General features: G+C 42.0%; 1 protein-coding gene across 3 annotated transcripts in view; it reads left to right on the forward strand.

Moving 5' to 3' along the window:
* Nucleotides 1-19410, forward strand: part of LOC122541732 (glutamate receptor ionotropic, delta-1-like) — an 849209-nt gene that overhangs the window by 729593 nt on the left and 100206 nt on the right. For all 3 annotated transcript variants that reach the window (XM_087982611.1, XM_087982612.1, XM_087982613.1), the window contains one exon: nucleotides 8848-9043. In XM_087982611.1, the coding sequence (XP_087838737.1) occupies nucleotides 8848-9043 (196 nt within the window). The remainder of the gene's footprint in view (nucleotides 1-8847; nucleotides 9044-19410) is intronic.

Below are 19410 nucleotides of genomic sequence, written 5' to 3' on the forward strand. Positions count from 1 at the left end.
TCACCTATTGTACTTTATGCTACTTTCTCCCCACCCCCACCCTCCTCTAGCTTATCTCTCCATGCTTCAGGCTCACTGCCTTTATTCCTGATGAAGGGCTTTTGCCCGAAACGTCGATTTCGAAGCTCCTTGGATGCTGCCTGAACTGCTGTGCTCTTCCAGCACCACTAATCCAGTTTCTGGTTTCCACCATCTGCAGTCATTGTTTTTACCACAGAGATAGACCTTGACCACCATGTTCCCAAACTAAACTTGTCCCATTTGCCTCCACTTGGCCCCTATTCTAACAAACCTTTCCTATTCATGGAGTTATCCAAACATCTGTTAAATATTGTAACTCTACCTGCAACTACCACTTCATCTGGCAGTTCTTTCCAGTACAAACCACTCTCTGTGTAAAAACATTGCCCCGCTTATCCTTTTTAAAGCTTTCTGTTCTCATGTTAAAAGTGTGCCCTCTAGTTTTGACCCACTCCCCCCCCCACCCCCCGGAAAAAGACCCTTGTCATTGACCTTATCTGTGCCCCTCATGATTCTATAAACCTCAATAAGGTCCCACTTCAACTTCCTACGTTCCAGTGAAAACATTCCATGTTTCCAGTGTACTTTTACATCTCAAACTCTCCATTCCCAGCAACATCCTGGTAAATATTTTCTGAACCCTGTCCAGTTTAATGATATCCTTCCTATAGCAGGGTGACCAGGACGACAGACAGTACCCCAGGAGAGGCCTCACCAATGTCCTGTATGACCTCAACATCACATCCCAACTTCTGTACTCTATTAAAAATCACACAACACCAGGTTATAGTCCAACAGGTTTAATTGGAAGCACACTAGCTTTCGGAGCGACGCTCCTTCATCAGGTGATTGTGGAGGGTTCGATCGTAACACAATTTATAGCAAAACTTTGCAGTGTGATGTAACTGAAATTATACATTGAAAAATTGATTGTCTGTTAAGCCTTTCATCTGTTAGAATACAGTGATAGTTTCACTTCTACTCTAGTGATGGAGAGGGATAAGTGTGCACTGCAGGGCAAGAGTTATAGCTGGGGGCAGGGAAATTATGATGCGGTGAGGCATGACCTAGGATGCGTGGCTTGGAAAAGTAGGCTTCAAGGCAAGGGCGCAATCGATATGTGGAGCTTGTTCAAGGAGCAACTATTGAGTGTCCTTGATAAGTATGTACCTGTCAGGCAGGGAGGAAAGGGTCGTGTGAGGGAGCCATGGTTTAATAAGGAATTGGAATCCCTTGTTAAACGGAAGAGGGCGGCCTATGTAAAGATGAGGCGTGAAGGTTCAATTGGGACCATTGAGAGTTATAAGGTAGCCAGGAAGGATCTGAAGAGAGAGCTAAGAGCAACAAGGAGGGGACATGAAAAGTCCTTAGTTGGTAGGATTAGGGAAAACCCAAAGGCTTTCTATAGGTATGTCAGGGATAAAAGAATGACTAGGGTAGGAATAGGTCCAGTCAAGGATAGTAGTGGGAAGTTGCGTGTGGAGGCTGAAGAGATTGGGGAGACACTGAATGAATACTTTTTGTCAGTATTCACTCAGGAACAGGACATTGTTGCCGATGTGAATACTGAGTCACAATTAAGTAGAATGGATGGCTTTGAGGTATGTAGGGAAGAGGTGTTGGAAATTCTGGAAAGGGTGAAAATAGATAAGTCCCCTGGGCCTGATGGCATTTATCCTAGGATTCTCTGGGAAGCAAGGGAGGAGATTGCAGAGCCATTGGCCTTGATTTTTATGTCCTCGTTGTCTACAGGAATAGTGCCAGTAGACTGGAGGATAGCAAATGTGGTTCCCTTGTTCAAGAAGGGGAGTAGGGATAACCCTAGTAACTATAGGCCGGTGAGTCTCACTTCTGTTGTGGGCAAAGTCTTAGAGAGAATCGTAAGGGATAGGATTTATGAACAGCTGGATAGGAATAATGTGATCAAGGATAGTCAGCATGGTTTTGTGAAGGGCAGGTTGTGCCTCACAAACCTTATTGAATTCTTTGAGAGGTGACTAAGGAGGTAGACGAGAGTAAAGTGGTAGATGTGGTGTATATGGATTTTAGTAAGGCGTTTGATAAGGTTCCCCATGGTAGGCTACTGCAAAAAATACGGAGGTATGGCATTGAGGGTGAGTTGGAGGTTTGGATTAGGAATTGGCTTGATGGAAGAAGACAGAGGGTAGTAGTTGATGGTAAAGGTTCATCTTGGAGTGCAGTTACTAGCGGTGTTCCGCAAGGATCTGTTTTGGGACCATTGCTGTTTGTCATTTTTATAAATGACCTGGAGGAGGGGCTAGAAAGTTGGGTGAGCAAGTTTGCGGATGATACGGAAGTCGGTGGAGTTGTTGACAGTGAGGAAGGATGTGTCAGGTTACAGCGGGATATAGATAAGTTGCAGAACTGGGCAGAAAGGTGGCAAATGGAGTTCAATGTAGGTAAGTGTGAGGTGATTCACTTTGGTAAGAGTAACAAAAAGATGGGGTACTGGGCTAATGGTCGGATACTTGGTAGTGTGGATGAGCAGAGGGATCTTGGTGTCCATGTACACAGATCTCTGAAAGTTGCCACCCAGGTAAATAGTGCGGTGAAGAAGGCATATGGCGTACTGGCTTTTATTGGTAGAGGTATTGAGTTCCGGAGTCCTGAGGTCATGTTGCAGTTGTATAAGACTCTGGTGCGGCCACATCTAGAGTATTGTGTGCAGTTTTGGTCGCCATACTATAGGAAGGATGTGGAGGCACTGGAACGGGTGCAGAGGAGGTTTACCAGGATGTTGCCTGGTATGGTAGGAAGATCGTATGAGGAAAGGCTGAGGCACTTGGGCCTGTTTTCATTGGAGAAAAGAAGGTTTAGGGGTGACTTGATAGAGGTGTACAAGATGATTTGGGGTTTAGATAGGGTTGACCATGAGACCTTTTTCCACGTATGGAGTCAGCTATTACGAGGGGGCATAGCTTTAAATTCAGGGGTGGTAGGTATAGGACAGATGTTAGGAGTAGGTTCTTCACTCAGCGAGTCGTGAGTTCATGGAATGCCCTGCCAGTAGCAGTGGTGGACTCTCCCTCTTTATGGGCATTTAAACGGGCATTGGATAGGCATATGGAGAATAGTGGGCTAGTGTCGGTTAGGTGGGCTTGGATCGGCAACATCGAGGGCCGATGGGCCTGTACTGCACTGTATTTTTCTATGTTCTATGTTCTATGTTCTTTCATGTGTAAATCACAAAACCATTTTTAAAATTTGCATTCTCGGGTTAGCTGTTAACAATGGTGATAGCTAGACAATATGTTGAACTCTATGGTACTCTATGGTATGAGTAATGAAGGCAAGCTTATTAAATGCCTTCTTAACCACTCTGTGTACCTCTGATACAGTTTTCAAAGAATTACGCATGTAGACTTCTGGGTCTCTCTGTTCTAGAACACTACCCACGGTCTTACCATTAGTTGTATAAGTACTGGCCTTGTTTGTTTTACCAAATGAGATACCTGACATTTATCCAAAGTAAACTCTATCTGCCACTCCTTAGCCCTTTGACCCAATTGATCAAGATCTCTTTGTAATTTTAGATAACCTTACACACACACACACACACACAAAATGGGTACATGTAGATAAGTTACTGTTCAAGGCCTTCACTGGATTAAGCTGCTATTCAGTCTAGTCTGTGTTATTATCTATTCCTGTGTTCAGTGGATTGTGGATTCTCCACAATCAGCAGCCCCATGCAGATGTCTGTCACAGGATCAGAAAGAACTGAATACCTTACAACGGCAGCATTACAATTCACCAGACACTTTACCCTCAATCTGCTAAATTTACAGTCAATTCAGTAAAATCCATTTACATGCTAGTGACAATGGATTCTGAAGATTAGACGGTAGTGATGATTAATAAAGTTTATCTTTCACAATTCCTTGACACATAGACAAAGAATATTTACCAGCTCAGAACTAAAGCCAGTTCCCAGTACATATCAACTGGCCGACACCAGGATCTAGAATTTCGACAGTTCATTCATTGGTCAATTTCTTCAACTGACGGAGCATGGTGTGCACTGGGCTGCAGTTATCAGCTCCCTAACGCCAACTCCCATTTACCATATCCACATCTGTCTTTAAGGCGCAGATTGATTTCTGTTTTATAAGAACATGCTGATTGGTCAATAATCAAACAACGAAGAAGCAACAAATTATCTGTGTTGATGAAGAACAAGACAAGAAATCTGCATGAGAGACAGAGAGAGTGTGTTTGTATGGGTATGTGTGAGTGTGTGAGAGTGAGTAAGTGTGTGTGAGAAAGTGAGTGTATGAGCAAAAGTGAGAGACAATGTGCATGAGAGTGTGTGAGAGAGGAATGGTGTGGAGATGCTGGTGTTGGACTGGGGTGTACAAAGTTAAAACTCACACAACACCAGGTTATAACCACCTGATGAAGGAGCAGTGCTCCGAAAGCTAGTGCTTCCAAATAAACCTGTTGGACTATAACCTGGTGTTGTGTGATTTTTAACTGTGAGAGAGGAACTTAGTGTGTGAGTGTGTCTGAGAGTGTGTATGAGTGCATGTGAGTGACCATATGAGTGTGTGAGTGTGAGGATGTGAATGTGTGCGTACTTGTGAATGAATGCATGAGTGATGTGTTTGTGTGTGTCTGGGTGAGTGTGCATGTGTGTGTATCTGGTTGAGTGTGCATGCGTGTGTATATCTGGCTGAGTGTGCATGTGTGAGTGAGTGAGCATGTGTGTGTATCTGGGTGAGTGTGCATGTGTGAGTGAGTGAGCATGTGTGTGTATCTGGGTGAGTGTGCATGTGTGAATGAGTGAGCATGTGTGTGTATCTCAATGTGTGAACATGTGTGTGTATCTGGGTGAGAGTGCATGAGTGTGTATCTGGGTGAGTGAGCATGTGTGTGTATCTGACTGAGTGTGCATGTGTGAGTGAGTGAGCATGTGTGTATATCTGGGTGAGTGTCCATGTACGTGTGTATCTGGGTGAGTGTGCATGTGTGAGTGACTGAGCATGATTGTGTGTCTAGGTGGGTGTACATCTGGGTGTGTGTGCATGTGTGAGCGAGTGAGCACGTGTGTGTATCTGAGTGTGTGTTCATGTGTGAGGGAGTGAGTGTGCGTGTGTGTGAATCTGGGTGAGTGTGCATGTGTGAGTGAGTGTGCATGTGTGTGTATCTGGCTGAGTGTGCATGTGAGTGAGTGAGCATGTGAGTGTGTCTGGGTAAGTGTGCATGTGTGTGTATCTGAGTGATTGTGCATGTGTGAGTGAGTGAGCATGTGTGTGTAGCTGAGTGAGTGTGTATGTGAGTGAGTGTGCATGTGTGTGTATCTGGGTGAGTGTGCATGTGAGTGAGTGTGCATGTGTGTGTATCTGTGTGAGTGAGCATGTGTGAGTCAGTGAGTGTGCATGTGTGAGTGAGTGAGCATGTGTGTGTAGCTGAGTGAGTGTGTATGTGAGTGAGTGAGCATGTGTGTGTATCTGGGTGAGTGTGTATGTGAGTGACTGTGCATGTGTGTGTATCTGGGTGAGTGTGCATGTGTGAGTGAGTGTGCATGTGTGTGTATCTGTGTGAGTGAGCATGTGTGAGTCAGTGAGTGTGCATGTGTGTGTATCTGGATGAGTGAGCATGTGTGAGTGAGTGAGCATGTGTGTGTATCTGTGTGAGTGTGCATGTGTGAGTGAGTGAGCATGTGTGTGTATCTGTGTGAGTGTGCATGTGTGAGTGAGTGAGCATGTGTGTGTATCTGGGTGCGTGTGCAGGTGTGAGTGAGTCAGCATGTGTGTGTACCTGGGTGAGTGGGCATGTGTGAGTGAGTGTGCATGAGTGTGTATCTGGGTGAGTGTCCATGTACGTGTATCTGGGTGAGTGTGCATGTGTGAGTGAATGAGCATGATTGTGTGTCTGGGTGGGTGTACAACTGGGTGTGTGTGCATGTGTGAGCGAGTGAGCACGTGTGTGTATCTGAGTGTGTGTTCATGTGTGAGGGAGTGAGTGTGCATGTGTGTGTATCTGGGTGAGTGTGCATGTGTGTGAATCTGGGTGAGTGTGCATGTGTGAGTGAGTGAGCATGTGTGTGTATCTGGGTGAATGAGCATGTATGTGTATCTGGGTGAGTGTGCACGTGTGAGTGAGTGTGCACGTGTGTGTATCTGGCTGAGTGTGCATGTGAGTGAGTGAGCATGTGAGTGTGTTTGGGTAAGTGTGCATGTGTGTGTATCTTAGTGATTGTGCATGTGTGAGTGATTGAGCATGCGTGTGTATCTGAGTGAGTGTGTATGTGAGTGAGTGAGCATGTGTATGTATCTGGGTGAGTGTGCATGTGTGAGTGAGTGTGCATGTGTGTGTATCTGGGTGAGTGTGCATGTGTGAGTGAGTGTGCATGTGTGTATATCTGCGTGAGTGAGAATGTGTGAGTGAGTGAGCATGTGTGTGTATCTGGGTGGGTGTGTATCTGTGTGAGTGAGTGTGCATGTGTGTGTATCTGTGTGAGTGAGAATGTGTGAGTGAGTGAGCATGTGTGTGTATCTGGGTGGGTGTGTATCTGTGTGAGTGAGTGTGCATGTGTGTGTATCTGGCTGAGTGAGCATCTATGTGTATCTGGGTGAGTGTGCATGTGTGAGTGAGTGTGCATGTGCATGTATCTGGTTGAGTGAGCATCTATGTGTATCTGCATGAGTGTGCATGTGTGAGTATCTGGCTGAGTGTGAACTTGTGAGTGAGTGAGCATGTGTGTGCAACTGGGTGAGTGTTCATATGTCTGCATCTCGGTGAATGTGCATGTGTGAGTGAGTGAGCATGTGTGTGTATCTGGGTGGGTGTGCATGTGTGAGTGAGTGAGCATGTGTGGGTATCTGAGTGAGTGTGCATGAGTGAGTGAGTGAGCATCTGTGTGTGTCTGGGTAATTATGCGTATGTGTATATCTGGGTGAGTGAGCATTTGTGAGTGAGTGAGCATGCATGTGTATCTAGGTGAGCATGTATGAGTGAGTGAGCATGTGTGTGTATCTGGGTGAGTGTGTACATGTGAGTGTGCATGTGTGTATCTGTGTGTGTGAGCATGTGTGCGTGAGTGAGCATGTGTGTGTATCTGGGTGAGTGTGCAGTTGTGAGTGAGTGAGCATGTGTGTTTCTGTGTGAATGAGCATGTGTGAATGAGTGAGCATCTGTGTGTATCTGTGTGTGTGAGCATGTGTGCGTGAGTGAGCATGTGTGTGTATCAGGGTGGGTGTGCATGTGTGAGTGAGTGAGCATGTGTGTGTATCAGGGTGGGTGTGCATGTGTGAGTGAGTGAGCATGTGTGTTTCTGTGTGAATGAGCATGTGTGAATGAGTGAGCATCTGTGTGTATCTGTGTGTGTGAGCATGTGTGAGTGAGTGAGCATGTGTGTGTATCTGGGTGAGTATGTGTGTGAGTGAGTGAGCATGTGTGTGTATCTGGGTGAGTATGTATGTGAGTGAGTGAGCATGTGTGTGTATCTTGGTGAGTATGTGTGTGAGTGAGTGAGCATGTGTGTGTATCTGGGTGAGTATGTATGTGAGTGAGTGAGCATGTGTGTGTATCTTGGTGAGTATGTGTGTGAGTGAGTGAGCATGTGTGTGTATCTTGGTGAGTATGTATGTGAGTGAGTGAGCATGTATATGTATCTGGGTGAGTGCGCATGTGTGTGTATCTTGGTGAGTGTGCATGTGTGAGTGAGCATGTGTGTTTCTGTGTGAGTGAGCATGTGTGAATGAGTGAGCGTGTGTGTGTGTATCTGGGTGAGTATGCATGTGTGAGTGAGTGAGCATCTATATGTATCTGGGTGAGTGCGCATGTGTGTGTATCTTGGTGAGTGTGCATGTGTGAGTGAGTGAGCATGTGTGTGTATCTGGGTGAGTGTGCATGTGTGTGTGAGTGAGCATGTGTGTGTGTGTCTGTGTGAGTTTGGGGTATGAGTATGTTGGTGTGAGTGTATGTGTGTATGTGTGTGTGTGAGGGTTTGTGAATGTGTGTGTGTCTGTGTGAGTTTGGGGTATGAGTATGTTGCTGTGAGTGGATGTGTGTGTGTGTGTGAGGGGTTTGTGAGTGTGTGTGGGTCTGTGTGAGTTTGGGGTATGAGTATGTTGGTGTGAATGGATGTGTGTGTGTGAGGGTTTGTGAGTGTGTGTGTGTCTGTGTGAGTTTGGGGTATGAGTATGTTGGTGTGAGTGGATGTGTGTATGTGTGTGTGTGTGTGTGTGTGAGGGTTTGTGAGTGTGTGTGTGTCTGTGTGAGTTTGGGGTATGAGTATGTTGCTGTGAGTGGATGTGTGTGTGTGTGAGGGGTTTGTGAGTGTGTGTGGGTCTGAGTCAGTGGGAGGGTTTGGCGGGAGTGTTGCAGATTGATGTGTTTGCTCTCTGATGAAGGCTCGGGACCTCTGAGATTTGAAAAAAGGGCAGCAGTTTGTGAACAATTATTTCTGTCCCTGTTCACCTTGTGAGGTCACAGCAGAGGTCACCATTTAAAACGGCAATGGCGTGAAATCTTTTCACTCAGTGAGTTTGGAATTCTCTTTCTGAAAAAGTGGTGGAAGTCGAGTCTTTGAATATTTTTAAGACAGAGCTACAGACATTCTGAGCCAGAAAGGGGTCAAAGGGCAGGAATTTGTACAGTATGGAGCGACCGAATGGCCTACTCCTTGTTTTTGTCTTCTGTATCAACTTACATTTCTACCCTGGGTAACCTTCTGTTGCCACTCTCCCATATCAAAGACACTGGGCAATTTGCTGGGCTGTTCAGTTGACGATTGCTACCATATTTCTCTCTTAAACTGCACAATGTTAAATCCTCTTTCTTCGTTCCTTTACTCCTCAGCTCCTTCCAAGATCTTGTGAAGCAATCTGACTTGTCCTATGGCACTGTGAGAGACTCCTCTGTTTACGAGTACTTTCAGGCAAAGGGAACCAACCCTCTGGAACAGGACAGCACATATGCTGAACTCTGGAGAGCAATCAGTAAGAACAACGGTGCAGACAACTGTGTGTCAGCCACTAACGAAGGTATCCTAAAGGTAATATCACTACAGGAGGATCCACACCAACCCTACCTTCCACCCTGTTCACCACAGCAAATCCATTCCCTCCATGTGGGATCCACCTTGTAAAGTATTTTCCATCAATCTGTTCAGCGATGCTATGACACGCAGTTGGATCAGGTGAGATTCGAACCCAGAGCTTTTACACAGAAGTAAGGACACAAGGTCCCAGTTACCGTTCAACATCTGCCATCTCTCTCAGCATAAGGTCTTTTCCAGACTTGCTGGAACCAATTCCCAGGTACTGATCTCATTAATAGCCAACTCCTGCTCTGTGTTCAAATACATACTGCTCACCCCCAGTGATGAAACATCTACAGAATCTTGATCAGAAATCGACCTGTAATTAACTTCCTTGTGAACAAGCAAAATCTAGTTTGCTCTGTTCCCCTTTTAACACAAGCTGTTACCCACGGTCCAAAACTCATCTTTAACTCAGTTCCCAGTTCACAGCTGCAAACCAAAGTTGATTAAAGAATAAAACAAAAATAATGAAAAATTGGTGATGGTTCTAACATGAAGTTGATAACAGAGAGTGGACATTTCAGGCAATCGATAGAAGACTCAGCCATGACATCAGCAAACATTGGTTTGATATGTTGGGCGGTTGTGTCTGAAAGGGTAATGGAATCACATAAAATGGTGACATTACAAAGCCAATTGAATAAATATGTGAAGGGATAGAACTTATCGGGTTTTGGGGAAAGACTAGGGGGCTGATGAATGAACTCTACCAAAGATGCTAGCACAGCAGTAGAGGGCTGACTGGTCTTTTTCCATACTGTATTGTTCTTTGGAGTGGAAAAGATATTCAACCATTTCTACACAGATTAGTTGTTCATGGTTTGAACATCTTTGATTGATGTCACCCTATTTCCCATCTCAAACCCGCTCAGGAACATACATTTCCCCCCCTTGTACAAGGAACAAGGAGGAGACAGCATGGATGTAAATCAATGTGAAAAAGAAGCAAGAGTGACAGGAGAAAAATACACCTTCACCCAGCCAGGAGTCAGGGTCTGGAATGCACTGCCTGGGAATGTGATGGAGGCATGTTTAATGAGGCTTTCAAGACGGGCATTGAATGATTATTTGGATTTAAAAAAAAGCAAGGTTATTGGGGGGAAAGAGCAGGAGATTGGAACAAGAAGATGATGCTCCCCGTAACCAGTGCAAGCTCGATGGGCTGAGTGGCCTCTCTTTGCACCCTCACTATTTGGTTACTCAGCAGTGATGGGCTGAATGGCCTCTCTGTGCACCGTTACTGTTCGGTGACTCAGCAGTGATGGGCTGAATGGCCTCTCTGTGCACCGTTACTGTTCGGTGACTCAGCAATGATGGAGCTGACCCTGTAGATGTCCTCACTTTCCTGTCCACACGTTCTGCTACAGCCAAGAGCAGCAGCTACCCTTGGGTTCATTCAGTTTCTTACTGTCATGGGAAACAAGAGAAGGGAGAACAAAACCCAGGCAATTCTAATCGCAGTTTCCAGATGATAAATCTATCACTTTTGAAAGTTAGTCCAACATTAATGGATCATTTCCCAGTGACAGACACAAAGGCACTGTACCTTCGGAAGGTGTGAAAGTGAATCAGTTGACAGATTAATCTGATTGGGTCATGCATGCCCTCACCACTGCTGTGATTAATGACCAATCCAATAGGACAGGAGCTGTTGGAATATATTCCCACAGCACATGCTGCACTCTGAGATTTCCAAAATACATCCAACAGCGGAGACGCTGGGAGCTAGAGGGACAGGACAGAGGAGTGGGTGCAGTCCGAGAAGGGCAGGGCGTGTGATTGGAGCTGGGTCATTATGGGGTGATGTTGGCATTTGTTGGGGGGGAGGTGGTGTTTTTCAGAGGGAGCAGCGTTACTTTCAGAAGCTGTAGTGCCATTGCAACTGTCGCAAGGAAATGGTCCTTTGATATACAACCAACTTTCGAAAGCAGTGGGGGCATGGGGTGTGGTTGGTAGCCACTGGGGCTGAGCTGAGATGGGAGCTGCACAGCACTCCATCCCAGAACCCCTACAATCCTTAGATGCTATGACAATTACTTGCTAATGTCCACAGCACATCAGATAGGGGCAACTGAAAAATCCTGTTCCTGAATAATCCTATACCTGAATAATCCTAAAACTGAAAAATCCTGTATCTGAATAATCCTGTACCTGAATAATCCTGTTCCTGAATAATCCTATAACTGAAAAATCCTGTTCCTGAATAATCCAGTACCTGAATAATCCTGTAACTGAATACTCCTGTTCCTGAATAATCCTGTAACTGAATAATCCTATAACTGAAAAATCCTGTTCCAGAAAAATCCTGTTACTGAATGATCCTGTATCTGAATAATCTTATGACTGAAAAGTCCTGTTCCCGAATAATCATGTTCCTGAATAATCCTGTACCTGAATAATCTCATAACTGAAAAATCCTGTACCAGAATAGTGTTATAACTGAAAAATCCTGTACGTGAATAATCCTGTACCCGAATAATCCTGTACCTGAATAATTATGTTCTGAAAAATCCTGTAACTGAATAATCCTGTGCCTGAATAATATTATAACTGAAAAATCCTGTTCCTGAATAATCTTATACCTGCCTAATCCTGTAATTTAAAAATCCAGTTCCTGAATAATCCTGTAACTGAAAAATCCTATTGCTGGATAATCCTGTTCCTGAATAATCCTGTACCTGAATAATCTTATAATTTAAAAATCCTGTTCCTGAATAATCCTGTACCTGAATAATCCTGTTCCTCAATAATCTTGTACCTGAATAAACTTATAACTGAAAAATCCTGTTCCTGAATATTCCAGTAATTGAAAAATCCTGTTTCTGAATAATCCGGCTCCTGAATGATCCAGTACCTGAATAATCCTGTTCATGAATGATGCTGTACCTGAATAATCATATAGCTGTAAAATACTGTTCCTGAATAATCCAATATGTGAAAAATCCTGTTCCTGAAAAATCCTGTTCCTGAATAATCCTGTACTTGAATAATCCTGTTCCTGAAGAATCCTGTACCTGAATAATCGTATAACTGAAAAATCCTGGACCTGAATAATTTTGTACCTGAATAATCCTGTAACTGAAAAATCCTGTTCCTGAATAATCTTGTTCATGAATAGTCCTGTACATCAATAATCCTGTACCTGAATAATCCTGTTCCTGAATAATCCTCTAACTGAAAAATCCTGTACCTGAATAATCCTGTAACTGAAAAATCCTGTTCCTGAATAATCCTGTTCCTGAAAATCCTGTACCTGAATCATCCAGTTCCTGAATAATCCTGTTCGTGAATGATCCAGTACCCGAAGAATCATAGAACATAGAACATAGAACAATACAGCACAGAACAGGCCCTTCGGCCCACGATGTTGTGCCGAACTTCTAACCTAGATTAAGTACCCATCCATGTACCTATCCAAATGCCGCTTAAAGGTCGCCAATGATTCCGACTCTACCACTCCCACGGGCAGCGCATTCCATGCCCCCACCACTCTCTGGGTAAAGAACCCACCCCTGACATCTCCCCTATACCTTCCACCCTTCACCTTAAATTTATGTCCCCTTGTAACACTCTGTTGTACCCGGGGAAAAAGTTTCTGACTGTCTACTCTATCTATTCCTCTAATCATCTTATAAACCTCTATCAAGTCACCCCTCATCCTTCGCCGTTCCAACGAGAAAAGGCCGAGAACTCTCAACCTATCCTCGTACGACTTCCTCTCCATTCCAGGCAACATCCTGGTAAATCTTCTCTGCACCCTCTCCAAAGCTTCCACATCTTTCCTAAAGTGAGGCGACCAGAACTGCACACAGTACTCCAACTGTGGCCTAACCAAGGTCCTGTACAGCTGCAACATCACTTCACGACTCTTGAATTCAATCCCTCTGCTAATGAACGATAATACTCCATAGGCCTTCTTACAAACTCTATCCACCTGAGTGGCAACCTTCAAAGATCTATGTACATAGACCCCAAGATCCCTCTGTTCCTCCACCTGACTAAGAACCCTACCATTAACCCTGTATTCCGCATTCTTATTTGTTCTTCCAAAATGGACAACCTCACACTTGGCAGGGTTGAACTCCATCTGCCACTCCTCAGCCCAGCTCTGCATCATATCTAAGTCCCTCTGCAGCCGACAACAGCCCTCCTCACTGTCCACAACTCCACCTATCTTCGTATCATCTGCAAATTTACTGACCCACCCTTCGACTCCCTCATCTAAGTCATGAATAAAAATTACAAACAGCAGAGGACCCAGAACTGATTCCTGCGGAACTCCACTTGTAACTGGGCTCCAGGCTGAATATTTACCATCTACCACCACTCTCTGCCTTCGACCGGTTAGCCAGTTTTCTATCCAATTGGCCAAATTTCCCTCTATCCCATGCCTCCTGACTTTCCGCATAAGCCTAACATGGGGAACCTTATCAAATGCCTCACTAAAATCCATGTACACTACATCCACTGCTCTACCCTCATCCACATGCTTGGTCACCTCCTCGAAGAATTCAATAAGACTTGTAAGGCAAGACCTACCCTTCACAAATCCGTGCTGGCTGTCCCTAATCAAGCAGTGTCTTTCCAGATACTCTCAAATCCTATCCCTCAGTACCCTTTCCATTACTTTGCCTATCACATAACTGAAAAATCCTGTTCCTGAATAATCCTGTACCTGAATAATCCTGTTCCTGAAGAATCCTGTACCTGAATAATCTTATAACTGAAAAATCCTGTTCCTGAATAATTTTGTACCTGAATAATCCTGTAACTGAAAAATCCTGTTCCTGAATAATCCGGTTCCCGAATAATCATGTACCTGAATAATCCTGTTCCTGAATAATTTTATAAGTGAATAAAACTGTACCTGAATAATCCTGTACCTGATTAATCTTATAACTGAATAATCCTGTTCCTGAATAATCCTGTACCTGAATAATCCTGTAATTGAGTAATCCTGTTTCTGAATAATCCTGTACTTTTATAATCTGTTAACTGCATAATCCTGTTCCTGAATAATACTGTTCCCGAAACATCCTGTTCCTGAATAAGCCTGTACCGGAATAATCCTGTAACTGAAAAATCCTGTTCCTGAATTATCCTGTACCTGAATAATCCTGTTCCTGAATAATCCTGTAACTGAATAATCCAGTTCCTGAATAATCCTGTTCCGGAATGATCCTGTACCTGAATAATCTTATAACTGAAAAATCCTGTTCCTGAATTATCCTGTACCTGAATAGTCTTGTTTCTGAAAACTCCTCTATCTGAATAATCTTATACCTGAAACATCCTGTACCTGAATAATCTTGTACCTGAATAATCCTGTAACAGAAAAATCCTGTTCCTGAATAATCCTGTTCCTGAATGATCCTGTACATGAATAATTCTGTTCCTGAAAAATCCTGTTCCCGAATAATCCTGTTCCTGAATAATCCTGTACCTGAATAATCTTTTAACTGAAAAATCCTGTACCAGAATACTCTTATAACTGGAAATTACTGTACCTGAATAATCCTGTACCTGAATAATCCTGAACCTGAATAATCCTGTTCCTGAGGAATCCTGTACCTGAATAATCTTATAACTGAAAAATCCTGTTCCTGAATAATCCTGTACGTGAATAATCTTGTACCTGAATAATCCTGTAACAGAAAACTCCTGTACGTGAATAATCTTGTACCTGAATAATCCTGTAACAGGAAAATCCTGTTCCTGAATAATCCTGTACCTGAATAATCCTGATCCTGAATAATCCTGTACCTGAAAAATCTTGTAACTGAAAAATCCTGTTCCTGAATAATCCTGTACCTGAATAATCTAGTAACTGCATAATCCTGTTCCTGAATGATCCTGTTGCTGAATAATCCTGTTCCTGAATGATCCTGTGCCTGAATAATCTAATCACTGAAAAATCCTGTTCCTGAATAATCCTGTACCGGAATAATCCTGTAACTGAAAAATCCTGTTCCTGAATAATCCTGTACCTGAATAATCCTGTAACTGCATAATCCTGTTCTTGAATAATCCTGTTCCTGAATAATCCTGTTCCTGAATATCCTGTATCTGAATAATCTTAAAACTGAAAAATCCAGTTCCTGAATATTCCTGTAACTGAAAAATCCTGTTCCTGAATAATCCTGTTCCTGAAAATCCTGTACCTGAATCATCCAGTTCCTGAATAATCCTGTTCCTGAATGATCCTGTACCTGAATAATCCTGTTCCTGAAAAATCCTGTACCTGAATAATCTTATAACTGAAAAATCCTGTATCTGAATAATTTTTTACCTGAATAATCCTGTAACTGAAAAATCCTGTTCCTGAATAATCAGGTTTCTGAATAATCATGTACCTGAATAATCCTGTTCCTGAATAATTTTATAAGTGAGTAAAACTGTACCTGAATAATCCTGTACCTGATTAATCTTAAAACTGAATAATCCTGTTCCTGAATGATCGTGTACCTGAATAATCCTGTAACTGAATAAACCTGTTTCTGAATAATCCTGTTCTTTAATAATCTGTTAACTGCATAATCCTGTTCCTGAATAATACTGTTCCTGAAACATCCTGTTCCCGAAAAAGCCTGTACCAGAACAATCCTGTAACTGAAATATCCTGTTCCTGAATAATCCTGTACCTGAATAATCTTATAACTGAAAACTCCTGTTCCTGGATAATCCTGTACGTGAATAATCCTGTTCCTGAATAATCCTGTTCCTGACTGATCCAGTACCCGAAGAATCACATAACTGAAAAATCCTGTTCCTGAATAATCCTGTACCTGAATCATCCAGTTCCTGAATAATCCTGTTCCTGAATGATCCAGTACCCGAAGAATCACATAACTGAAAAATCCTGTTCCTGAATAATCCTGTCCCTGAAAAATCCTGTATCTGAATAATTTTGTACCTGAATAATCCTGTAACTGAAAAATCCTGTTCCTGAATAATCCGGTTTCCGAATAATCATGTACCTGAATAATCCTGTTCCTGAATAATTTTATAAGTGAATAAAACTGTACCTGAATAATCCTGTAATTGAGTAATCCTGTTTCTGAATAATCCTGTACTTTTATAATCTGTTAACTGCATAATCCTGTTCCTGAATAATACTGTTCCCGAAACATCCTGTTCCTGAATAAGCCTGTACCGGAATAATCCTGTAACTGAAAAATCCTGTTCCTGAATTATCCTGTACCTGAATAATCCTGTTCCTGAATAATCCTGTAACTGAATAATCCAGTTCCTGAATAATCCTGTTCCTGAATGATCCTGTACCTGAATAATCTTATAACTGAAAAATCCTGTTCCTGAATACTCCTGTACCTGAATAGTCTTGTTTCTGACAACTCCTGCACCTGAATAATCTTGTACCTGAATAATCCTGTAACAGAAAAATCCTGTTCCTGAATAATCCTGTTCCTGAATGATCCTGTACATGAATAATCCTGTTCCTGAAAAATCCTGTTCCCGAATAATCCTGTTCCTGAATAATCCGGTACCTGAATAATCTTATAACTGAAAACTCCTGTACCAGAATACTCTTATAACTGAAAAATCATGTACCTGAATAATCCTGTACCTGAATAATCCTGAACCTGAATAATCCTATTCCTGAGGAATCCTGTACCTGAATAATCTTATAACTGAAAAATCCTGTTCCTGAATAATCCTGTACCTGAATAATCCTGTAAGAGAAAAACCCTGTTCCTGAATAGTCCTGTAACTGAAGAACCTTCTACCTGAATAATCCTGTTCCTGAATGATCCTGTACCTGAATAATCATATAACTGAAAAATCCTGTTCCAGAATAATCCTGTACCTGAATAATCCTGTTCCTGAAAAATCCTATACCTGAATAATGTTGAATCTGAATAATCCTGTAACTGAATAATCCAGTTCCTGAATAATCCTGTTCCTGAATGATCCTGTACCTGAATAATCTTATAACTGAAAAATCCTGTTCCTGAATACTCCTGTACCTGAATTGTTTCTGAAAACTCATCTATCTGAATAATCTTATACCTGAAACATCCTGTACCTGAATAATCTTGTACCTGAATAATCCTGTAACAGAAAAATCCTGTTCCTGAATAATCCTGTTCCTGAATGATCCTGTACATGAATAATTCTGTTCCTGAAAAATCCTGTTCCCGAATAATCCTGTTCCTGAATAATCCTGTACCTGAATACTCTTATAACTGAAAAATCCTGTACCAGAATACTCTTATAACTGAAAATTACTGTACCTGAATAATCCTGTACCTGAATAATCCTGAACCTGAATAATCCTGTTCCTGAGGAATCCTGTACCTGAATAATCTTATAACTGAAAAATCCTGTTCCTGAATAATCCTGTACCTGAATAATCTTGTTTCTGAAAACTCCTGTACGTGAATAATCTTGTACCTGAATAATCCTGTAACAGAAAAATCCTGTTCCTGAATAATCCTGTACCTGAATAATCCTGTTCCTGAAAAATCCTGTACCTGAAAAATCCTGTAACTGAAAAATCCTGTTCCTGAATAATCCTGTACCTGAATAATCTAGTAACTGCATAATCCTGTTCCTGAATGATCCTGTTGCTGAATAATCCTGTTCCTGAATGATCCTGTGCCTGAATAATCTAATCACTGAAAAATCCTGTTCCTGAATAATCCTGTACCGGAATAATCCTGTAACTGAAAAATCCTGTTCCTGAATAATCCTGTACCTGAATAATCCTGTAACTGCATAATCCTGTTCTTGAATAATCCTGTTCCTGAATAATCCTGTTCCTGAATACTCCTGTATCTGAATAATCTTAAAACTGAAAAATCCAGTTCCTGAATATTCCTGTAACTGAAAAATCCTGTTCCTGAATAATCCTGTTCCTGAAAATCCTGTACCTGAATCATCCAGTTCCTGAATAATCCTGTTCCTGAATGACCATGTACCTGAATAATCCTGTTCCTGAAAAATCCTGTACCTGAATAATTTTATAACTGAAAAATCCTGTATCTGAATAATTTTTTACCTGAATAATCCTGTAACTGAAAAATCCTGTTCCTGAATAATCCTGTACCTGAATACTCTTATAACTGAAAAATCCTGTACCAGAATGCTCTTATAACTGAAAATTACTGTACCTGAATAATCCTGTACCTGAATAATCCTGAACCTGAATAATCCTGTTCCTGAGGAATCCTGTACCTGAATAATCTTATAACTGAAAAATCCTGTTCCTGAATAATCCTGTACCTGAATAATCTTGTTTCTGAAAACTCCTGTACGTGAATAATCTTGTACCTGAATAATCCTGTAACAGAAAAATCCTGTTCCTGAATAATCCTGTACCTGAATAATCCTGTTCCTGAATAATCCTGTACCTGAAAAATCCTGTAACTGAAAAATCCTGTTCCTGAATAATCCTGTACCTGAATAATCTAGTAACTGCATAATCCTGTTCCTGAATAATCCTGTTCCTGAATAATCCTGTTCCTGAATGATCCTGTGCCTGAATAATCTTATCACTGAAAAATCCTGTTCCTGAATAATCCTGTACCGGAATAATCCTGTAACTGAAAAATCCTGTTCCTGAATAATCCTGTACCTGAATAATCCTGTAACTGCATAATCCTGTTCTTGAATAATCCTGTTCCTGAATAATCCTGTTCCTGAATAATCCTGTATCTGAATAATCTTAAAACTGAAAAATCCAGTTCCTGAATATTCCTGTAACTGAAAAATCCTGTTCCTGAATAATCCTGTTCCTGAAAATCCTGTACCTGAATCATCCAGTTCCTGAATAATCCTGTTCCTGAATGACCCTGTACCTGAATAATCCTGTTCCTGAAAAATCCTGTACCTGAATAATTTTATAACTGAAAAATCCTGTATCTGAATAATTTTTTACCTGAATAATCCTGTAACTGAATAATCCTGTTCCTGAATAATTTTATAAGTGAGTAAAACTGTACCTGAATAATCCTGTACCTGATTAATCTTAAAACTGAATAATCCTGTTCCTGAATGATCGTGTACCTGAATAATCCTGCAACTGCATAAACCTGTTTCTGAATAATCCTGTTCTTTAATAATCTGTTAACTGCATAATCCTGTTCCTGAATAATACTGTTCCTGAAACATCCTGTTCCCGAAAAAGCCTGTACCAGAACAATCCTGTAACTGAAATATCCTGTTCCTGAATAATCCTGTACCTGAATAATCTTATAACTGAAAACTCCTGTTCCTGGATAATCCTGTACGTGAATAATCCTGTTCCTGAATAATCCTGTTCCTGACTGATCCAGTACGCGAAGAATCACATAACTGAA

The sequence above is a fragment of the Chiloscyllium plagiosum genome, unplaced genomic scaffold, assembly GCF_037043375.1.
Source record: "Chiloscyllium plagiosum isolate Xiang-an unplaced genomic scaffold, Cpla_swu_hap1 HiC_scaffold_43, whole genome shotgun sequence".
In the NCBI taxonomy this organism is placed as follows: Eukaryota; Metazoa; Chordata; class Chondrichthyes; order Orectolobiformes; family Hemiscylliidae; genus Chiloscyllium; species Chiloscyllium plagiosum.